At 51.8% G+C, this 10212-nt stretch overlaps 1 protein-coding gene across 1 annotated transcript; it reads left to right on the forward strand.

Moving 5' to 3' along the window:
• Positions 1 to 698: 698 nt before the first annotated feature.
• On the forward strand, positions 699 to 1907 carry LOC125553111 (uncharacterized). The gene has a single exon (XM_048716887.2). It carries the CDS (start codon positions 765 to 767, stop codon positions 1620 to 1622), a length of 858 nt encoding a protein of 285 aa, XP_048572844.2. The 5' UTR covers positions 699 to 764; the 3' UTR covers positions 1623 to 1907.
• The last annotated feature ends 8305 nt before the right edge of the window (positions 1908 to 10212 follow it).

Consider the following 10212-nt stretch of genomic DNA (forward strand, 5'->3'; position numbering starts at 1 on the left):
CGAGGTCTAACTTTGATCATAAATTTAACCACCGAGACCGACTGCGGCAGGAGAAAAAATTATATAATTGGAAACTTCTTTTAAATACGAATTCACTGGTATAACTTTTGCTCCCGCCGCAATCGGTCTCGTTGGTTAAATTTATAGTCAAAGTTGAAGCACGGGAATAGAGAAAGCACTATATTTTTGAACGAAAGGAGTAGTATTTGGTAATTAATGATGGCGCTTCAGCATTTTCCCACAAGTTTTCTATAATTAGGTAGAATTATTCGGCTTAAGAAAAGTCAAGATATTCCTCAAATTAGGCCGGTCACAATGGGTGTCTTCAGCCATACCATGTCATCCACACTATCTAGATTGGTGTTGTTTCTTTTAACGTCCGCATAATAATATCTTTCCTAGGATTTGCCTGTGTCCCTTTTTCTCTCAGTGCACTGGAACTATAGCCGCATGGGATCACTGTTAACTATGGCAGCTGGCGACAAGGCAATAATGGAGTAGAAGAAGTTTGAATTGAGTAGAAGTTGCCAGCTTGAGTCCATGCCACCACGCATTTCAGTCGACAGAAGACAACAAAAACCAAGTTTGAATTGGGAGGCAGTCATGGGCCTTGGAACCACGGACTAATAGTACCGAACCACTTGCAACACATGGTTACAAACAGACACACTATAAGATAACATGCACCACCCAACAGTTTTTGCCAAGAGCACTTGCCAATCACTTGCACCCCAAAAGGCTTTCTTGCTGCCACAGCTGAATCCATGGCAAAATGCGGGCTGCTGTTCCTGTTCTTGGCATTCCTCTTGCCGGCGGCGCGTGCGACGTCTTGCCACCCCGATGACCTCCGTGCGCTACGGGGCTTCGCCAGAAACCTCAGTGGTGGGGCTGTCCTCCTCCGTGCTGCCTGGTCTGGTGCCTCCTGCTGCGTCTGGGAAGGCGTGAGCTGCGACGACACTAGCGGCCGTGTCACGGCGCTGCGGCTCCCTGGGCACGGCCTTGTGGGGCCCATCCCAGGAGCATCCTTGGCAGGCCTTGCACGGCTAGAGGAGCTCAACCTTGCCAACAACAAACTGGTCGGCACCATCCCATCGTGGATTGGCGAGCTTGATCACCTTTGCTACTTGGATCTGTCGGATAATTCATTGGTTGGCGAGGTACCCAAGAGTTTGATACGGCTCAAGGGTCTCGTCATCGTTGGTCGTTCACTAGGTATGGTTTTTACGAACATGCCATTGTATGCGAAGCGTAATAGAAGAACACTCGACGAACAACCAAATACAATATCTGGGAGCAACAACACTGTCAGATCTGGAAGCACCAACGTTGTTTCTGGGAATGACAACACTGTCATATCCGGGAATAACAACAATGTGGCTGGTAGCAACAACACTGTCGTAACCGGGAACGACAATACCGTAACTGGTAGCAACCATGTTGTATCTGGGGACAAACATATCGTGACTGACAATAACAATGCCGTATCCGGGAACGACAATAATGTATCTGGGAGCTTCCATACCGTATCCGGGAGCCACAATACTGTATCTGGGACCAACAACACCGTATCCGGAAGCAACCATGTCGTATCTGGGAGCAACAAAGTCGTAGGAGATCAATGATTTTGTAAGTGAAATGGTTCCATCTTCCCTGACGAAGCTCTTGTGGTTGTCCAAGTTCGGTGTAGCTCACAATCACTTGGTGGGGCCAATCGTGTTATGTAACTTCATGGATATATATAGCATCTTATTTCTACTTTTAAATAAGATTTCCCTAAAGTATCTTACATACATGATGAGCTGAATGTCAACGGAGGCTTGCAGCTGATGTGGACGAAGCGTGTTTGCTTATGAACAAATTTGCATCCTGGATGTCAAGATGGGGTGATTATTCCATCTCTTGTATTCGCTGTTATGTGTGATGTTTTCTTATGCTGATTGGGCTGTGCATCACATGATGAATTTTTATTTTTTTCGAAACGGAGGCAAAAGTTTTGCCTCATCGATTAATTAAGAAGAAGAGAATTGCTCAGTTAATTTATGGAAAACCGGGCGAAAACCAATACAAATGGAGCACGGACTAACTCCTCACATGGCAAGAAACCCCACAACAGCACATGCGGCTCCTCCCAGACTCTCCGAATACACAACATCCACAAACCCCGATATTGCTACTACGCCAAGAGACCCCCGACAAGAACAGCTCGACACAAGACATCAGGCACCTCCCAACACTCGACGACAACCCAATCAAAGCGGACAGGCCGAGAGATCGAAGGTCATCCATCAAGCAGTGAGAGACGCCTTGCCCATGGCGCCACTCTTTTCTTTGCCCACCTTCTTTTATTTGCCCCTTATTGGTGTCCCTGTCAAGAGGCAAGCAATCGACCTGCCCAAACCAGGTCTAGCAACCTCCACACTGGCGAGCAAGTCACAAAGTTCCTTCGCGAAGAGAGCATCTGGATTTGGAGTAGGTGCCAACACACTTGGCTCAATGGTCATGTCACTCACAGGCATCACCTGCTCCATGGTCGCAAATGAGGGAACATCAGCAACATCTAGAACTCCATGCTCCATGACACCAAGAGATAGACTGGTTGACGCCTGACACCCAATGGACTTAGGAGATGGAGAGATTGAAACATCCAAATCACCACACTCCTCAGCATCAGGTATCTGGCTAGAATCCAGGGGTGACGATGGCGATAAAGCCACAATTGAGATCTTAGGAGGGTCTACCTTCGGTTGTTCGATGGACAGGGGCAGAACCGAGCCTCCACACAGCTCCCGAAGCTCAGGCATGATCTGCAGCAACGGAGTCACAACCACATCATTGCCTAGACCCTCATAGGCCGACGGCGGCGAGCTGGCTCTAGCACGAGGGGAGAAACAGCCATGAAGCTCGTCTCCCCTCTCGACCTCGAAGCTGCCATTAGGCACAATCAAAGGGCACAACACATGAGCACTCTGCAACACAGGCGACGCCAGGGAGAGCCCTCCTAGTGCAGCCTCAACTCGCTCCATGAAACTCTCCATCCGCAACATCCAACCTTGCATGGAGTCAACGACATCACGCAGAGGCTGGACCATCTCCTCAAACCGGAAGGAAGCCATATCAAGGAGCTCAGAGCGCAACAACTCGGCTTGCCTCTCCAAGGCAGGCCGCACTGGGATATCCTCAGAGGCCACAGAGCTAGCAGGAGCAGCAACGATCGATGCCCAAGAATCACGACCAAACGTCTTCGAGAGGGGCGCGGCTTCTTTCCGGACCTTGCAAGGAACTGAAGCTTGTTGGTGTCCGACAGGGAGGCGGGGCAATGGCGACAAAGTAGGGCTTCCCAAAAAGCTGAGGGGACGCCGGGCATTGCGGCACCCACGCGCTCGATGACCATTCTCAAGGCATCGAGAACACCTAAAAGGATCTCGACACTCCGCTGCACGGTGTCCAGGATAGAGGCATCTGCAACATCTACCATGAAGCCAAGCGGGGATGGGACGGGGAGCCAGTGCAGGGCCTAGTGACACAGGGCATTGCACGTTGCGTCGCGGCATCACCTTTTGCCAACCACCGCATGAATCCGCATCGCACGCCATGCCCGGCTGAGCTGTCGAAACTGAGGATTTGGTAGCCGGCGGCAGCGTCGGCGGGGCCAGCACATCGTCATCCTCTTCATCTTCATTGTCGGTAAGGGAGCTCCACGAGACATATCGCGCCTTGTTCAGACCCGGCTCAGCGCCGACAGGCGTTGAGGATGGCACCACTTCTACAGGAGTCGGGGACGGTGCGGTGGTGCCAGCAGGAGTCGTGGACGATGCGGTGTTGCCAGCCGGAGTCGTGGACGGCGCTTCAGCAACAGCAGCCAGGGGTGGCGGTGGGGCTTCCACAAGAGTCGAGGACACCGTAGCAGCGCAGGCAAGAGTTGGGGACGACGTGCACACAATAGAAGTCGGGGCTGACAGCGTGGTGCTGCCAAGAGGAGAGTCAGCGAAGGCAGGGGATCCAAGCCCTCCAACCACCAAGATAGGAGCATGATCTGGAGCATCACGCGCCGCGTCCAGGGCAGAAAACGCGGCGACGCTGCTCGGAGGAGGCCGGGGGCGAGGCAGGGAGCGCTTGCCCGACTGCGCCATCGGAGGTGCTGCCACATCTGCCCTTGGCGGGAGTCCAGCACCGGACAGACAACCTCCAGCTGTCGAGGCGGCCATGCGGGAGGCAAGAGCAGCCGCGGCCAGCGCGACGGCAGCAATTGAGGCTTCCGACGGAGTCAGAGATGACGACGCAGACGCGAGGGCCATGAGCAGCACCTCGAGAGCCTGAAGGGGAGAGGGAGTGCAGCTGGGAGAGGACGCGGAGAGCAACCCGGATCTGGTCTCGGCGGCTGAAATGACGGCCGAAGGAGGGAGATCAACACGGCGCCGCCGGCCGCGGCCGTGGGGTCGCGAGAGCCATGGATTCCTCCTCGACCGTGGGCGTCTCGCTCACATGATGAATTTGAAGTGTTTAAATTCAACTAGCTACAAAATTCTCTCGTGCTTCTCGCAAAAAATATCTCTAGTGCAAGTCTTGAAGGAGATGTAGCAAAAAAGCCGAGATTAGCCTATTTGTCCCCGACGTGAACTCAAATAGGTGAGCACTTTCTTTCTTAGGCACTAATCTGCGCCGGTGCGCTGGCCCAACCGTTCGGCCGGTCGCATCGGAGTCGTTGGATTTGAGCCGCCTGGGTGATTAGATCTGACAAAAAAACCGTTTTGCCCCGCAGCTTCTTCTTCCTCTCGCTAGAATCGCATCTCCCGCTTGATGTGCGCCTCGCCTCCCTTCCGATGACCGTCCTCGTCGCCGGTCCCCACCCTCTCCGGCCGTCCTCGTTGCCGGTCCCCATCCTTCCCAGCCGTCCTCGTCGTCGTTCCCCACCTTCGCTGGCCGTCCTCGTCGCCGCCTCGACCCATGAAACAGCCGCACCTGCAGTTGCAGCTCTCAGCAGCGATGGGTGTAGCTCAGGTTGTAGCTCCTCTGCTTCCCCTCACCGCAGCCCTGTCGCCATGGCCACGCCCATCCATCCCTTTCTGCTTCATCATCCACGTACAGATATATTTTGCTTCAACCATTGTTCATTTTTGCTACGACCGGTGACGGGAATTGCTACAACCATTCATGTCAACAGTCACGGCGGCGACGACGATTTGCTTCAACCTTCGTCGGGTTTTTCCGGCAGTAGCAAGACGTGACACCGGTTGTAGCTTTTCACGCTGTCGGTTGTAGCAAAAAATCGCAGCACCGCCGTCGCCACCACAAATTTCGTTGTGCCGTTGCAGCAAATCACATTTCCGATGGTAGCTTCTTCGTTGCCGGCTGTAGCAAAAATGACCGCCGGTGGTAGCTTTTACTGCTTCCGGTTGTAGCAAAAATCGCAACACCTCAGTCGCCACCACAAAACTTTGTCATTGTCATTGCAGCAAATCACGTCATCGGAGGTAGCTTTTTTGTTGATGGTTGTAGCAAAAATCGCGCACTGTCGTCGCCGCCACAATCTCACCGTCGCCGGTTGCAGCATATTCGATCGCCGGTTGTAGCACGGTCGATCGCTAGTTGTAGCACGCGCCAGTGGGCGTAGTAGCATGGCCAGGAAGCTGGGGATCTAGTAGTGTGCCATGAGGACAAGGGGTAGGTGGCTCACGGCCATGGCGTGGAGGAGGATGTGCGGATGCTTCGCCGGAACAGCCATGTCCGGTTCCTAGTAGCAGCGGAGGCTGGTGGTCAACAGGAGGAGAGATCCATGAAGGAAAAATGAGACCAGGGAGAAGCAGAGAGATAATGAGGGGAGGAGAATGACCGGAGGAAGAGGATAAGGAAGGAATGAGAAAGAGGGAAAAGGGGGAGGGACAGGCGTGGGCCCAGAGAGAAAACGTGCGGACGCGGTGAAGGTAGCGTGTGCTAGCGAGGACGCGTGGTGAGTGACGCAGCGTGCGACCGGCGCAAACTCGGCCGGTGCGCCGTCCCCAAACGTTTCCCTTCTTTTATTTACCGCATGGGCAAATAAAAATGAACCGTCCATCCGACTTTATCTAATGAACCAGATCCTTCGATACCGGTATAGTATAGTGCAACAAGCACAAGAATTTTTTCAGCCAAGGGTAAAAAGTTCCCATGGAACTAAGAGCTTAATCACGAGCATGTCAAAGAGCCAGATATTCGAAGGAGATGTAGCAAAAAAGCAGAGATTGGCCTATTTGTCCCCGTAGTGAACTCAAATAGGTGAGCACTTTATCTAATAAATATGAATACATCCGACTTTATCTAATGGACCGGATCGGACCGCTTGCCCGTGCCGCTCTCGCGGGCGGCAGGGCGAATCCTAGCCGCCGCCGGCCAGCGGCCCTCCCCCAACCCTTCCTCCCCCCTGCCGCCGCCCGAGGGCGCCGCCGGGCGAAGCTCGGCTGGCGTCGGCGGCGGCGGGGCCTTCTTCCCTTCTTCCTTGGCTTCCGGCGGCGCGAGATGCAGGGCCACGGAGAGGAGCGCGTCGTTCGCGCGGGACGGCGCGGCGGCGATCCGGGCGGCGCGCCGGTGGTGCGGCCGTGCGGCGGCGGCTGCGTGGATCTGGTGGCGTGGGCTTGTGCATGGGGAGGGCGAGGTGCTGGCTTCTTCGGGGCTTCCTCGTCAGATCCAGGCGCAAGGGCCGCGGGCCGCGGCGGCGCGGGCTGGGGACGGTGTCCAGCTAGGCTGGGCCGGCCTCCAGCATGGTGCGGCGTGCCGGCTGGTGCGCTCGTGGCGGGGCGTGGCTGTACGGGCGGGGGGGCTACAGATCTGGTGGTAGCTGCGGTGGCGCCCGTGCGGTCGACGCGGGTGGTGGTGGCAGTGTCTCCGGGAGGGGGCGGCAAGGCGCGTGGCTCCGGTGGTGCGTGCCCGGCGGCTCCGGCGCTTGGAGCTCGCCGGGCGACGCGGATGGGCAGCGGCCGGGCGTGGCTGCTGCTCCGGCCGTGGGCGGCGGCATGGGTAGGTCTCGGTGGCCTACCGGTGTCGTGGCGGCTTCACAGTGGCTCGATGGATCTGTCTGCGGCAACGGCCGGCTTCTCCGGCGTCGGTTTGTCTGCGTTCGGGCCGTCTCGACCTTCACCCCATCTCCTCGTCGCCCGGGCGCTTCTCCCATCAAAGGGCTGGTCCTCTCCCAGCTGCGGTCCACCGCCCGTCTCGCACCCGATGCCGCAGGACAGAGCTCGTCTCGCGCACGATGCAGCAGGACTGAGCTCGTCTCGCGCATGATGCAGCAGGACTGACCTCGTCCCCCTCTCGTTGCTGCAGGACCGAGCTCAGCTTGCGCTTGGGGCAGCAGGATGGGTCGGTGGATGCCAGTTCTGGCCGACCTATTGGGTCTCGATGCTGGGGGTCGCCCAGGGGCGCGAAAGGTGGGACCTTTCCGCTCGTCTCTTTTGTTGGGGTGCGGCGGGTCACGGGTGAGGTGGTGTCGTGGTCTTGGATGCTGGGCGGCGGCCCTGGTGGTGGTGGTTGCGCGGTGCTCTTGGACAAAGCCCATGCCTTGGTGCTGCCCGGTCACCATGGTCATATGGGCGGCGTGGTTGCCGGGGTGTGGCGTTCGGTGGCAGTGATTGTTGGCCGAGGTGAAAACCTGCTCTATCTTCGGACGGACCGGCGGCGGCGAAGATCGTTCCCTTCTTGAAGGCGTCGTCGCGGCTTTCATTGCCCGTCATGCGGCTCTGGGGGAAACTCTGATCCTTGGATCGGGCGGTGGCGGCGCCCTAGCGTCGTATCCTTCCTGAAGGCGCCGCCTTGGAGCGCATGGTTCGTCATATGTAGCTTCATTCTTCGAAGCGGTAGTGCTAAGAGTGGTGTTGCTGCGCTCAGCGCCTATGTATCATGTCTTGGATGTGTGCGTGTGTTGCGGTGGCGTGGCGTGTGGTTGTACTGGATGCTTGTGGTTTGATGCTTTATATATAAAGCGGGGCGAAAGCCTTTTTCGGTAATGGACCGGATCGTTCGATATACCGATACAATATAGTGCAACGAGCACAAATATTTTTTTGGGCTAAAAATTCCCGTAGAACCAAGAGCTTAATCGTGAGCATTACAGGACACCCCATTTAAAAGGAGAATCGAACATTGATCGTCGAAGAATATAGGCTAGAGCAGCACACCCGGCTTGACCATCGATGTGTTTGTGAAGCAAATTGTATGAAAGTTTTTGCCGTGGTACCTGAATGGTACCTGAGTTTTTGCCCTGGCACACGCAGCTTGATGTTAGGACTCTATTACCTTTTGTTTTCCCCTTTTCAAGCAAATTAGATGATACCCTACGGGTTACGGCGAAAATTTGTTGCAATATATTTCAATAAAAATTGGTTGTTTGAAACAGTTAGATTAATAAAATATACTAAAAAACTAAAAATACACATTATATATTGTATTGGATTATTGTGTAGTTAAAAAATATTTATTTAATATAAGCATTATAATATAATGGAAATTTTTTCCCATGCATGTTGAGTGAGCCTTTGATGAGGTGACATGTGTGCTTGTTAACCTAAACAGAATTAGTGGTGATCAATTAATAATGAAAAAATAATTCGCATGCATATTATAATGGACCTTTGATGATGTGGCATGCGTGCATGTTAAGATAATAAAAATAATAGGGATGAACTATTTAGATTTATAGGATGTCATATTCATGCAGATAATAAAAAATGCAAAATATTATTTTTACAATAGCTTTACCCGGGTAATAAGAAAGAATAAGTAATTACAAAGTATCTCTATGTCGTAGCATGCCTGTCTGAAGTTTTTTCCCACTCTCACAAGGCCACTAGGGAAAGTCTTTTTCCCTTCGATCTCGTCGCGAGTCCGCGGATTCGCCTCCCCTCCACCTGCCGCTCCGAACGGATGGCGGCGCTTCTTTCTTCGAGTCAGTCTTCCGGGCTCCGATCTTCCTCAAGTTCATTTGTCGGGACGGATTAGGCGGAGCTCCGACATAGATTCATGCCAGCTCCTCGGAGCGACGAGGTTAGGGTTTCTCATCGTGCATACGCAACGGCGAGATTTGGTGTTAGATTCTTCATATTGATTTAAGGATTCAGTGGCGACGACTGCAGCTCCCGAACACTGGTCCTTAGGGGCACGTGCATGAAGACTTTTAGGCTGTCATCGACAAGGTCAAACTGGCTCCGGTATCGGAGCGGCAACAGCGGTGCATCGGCAGCTCGTTCTGGCGGCGGCAATGGCCGTTCAGTTGTCTATGGACCTCGATGTAATTTTTATTATGTTTTGGGTGCTTTGTACTTCCGACGAATCTTTATAATAGATCTGATATTTTTACAAAAAATAATAATTACAAAGTATATATGAATAATAAATGAAAATTATTATTTTACAATAAAAAATTAAGACTCTTATTTTGGAATGGAGGAAGTACTTCAAAGAATATGTACATGTGAAAAATGTGAAGACCCCTGTGCCTCGTAATAATTTTATTCCTATTTAGCGCTGCAGGCGTCCATTATAAGCAAATTTACAAACAGGCGCCTGCAGCGCCCCGCGCTGGGCCAGCCCATTACTGTGTATTTTCGTATGCAGAAAAATGGGCGAGCTCAACGAGAATCGAACCGATGACCTCACACTTGCAGCTTCGTTCGTACAACCACCACCATGAAAACATTGCTAAGCTTCAACTCTTTATTCCTTTTATTGTCAAAAAAAACTCTTTATTCCTTTCATTCTGTGCTTCTCTATTCTTTTATTTTTTTGCTTTTCTTTCTTATTTTCGTTTTCCTTTTTCCATTTTTGTTTTCTATTTTTTTCTTTCTTCATCTTCCTGGTTTATTCCCTAATTGCTTTTTTTCTTTTTTTTGTTTTCTTAAATGCACGAACTATTCCAAATGGATGGTGTTTTTTGTGTCAAATTTGATGAACTTTTGTTTTCATAATCAATGAATTTTTTTTATTTCTAGTGAACAATTTTTAACGAATGATGTTTTTTTAATACGGTGAACATTTTTTCAATTTTGATGAAATTTCTTCAAATTTGATGAACTTTTTTAAATTCTATAAACTTTTTTTTCCAAATTTGAAGAACTATTTTCAAATTCAATGAACTTTTATCAAAATCAATGAACTTTTTCTCAAATCAAGTGAACATTTTTTCAAATTTGATGAAGAATTTGCAAATTTGATGAACTCTTTTTCAAATCCGTTGAACTTTTTTGA

This window comes from Triticum urartu, chromosome 4A, assembly GCF_056163025.1.
Source record: "Triticum urartu cultivar PI428250 chromosome 4A, HENAU_Tu73, whole genome shotgun sequence".
Lineage (NCBI taxonomy): Eukaryota > Viridiplantae > Streptophyta > Magnoliopsida > Poales > Poaceae > Triticum > Triticum urartu.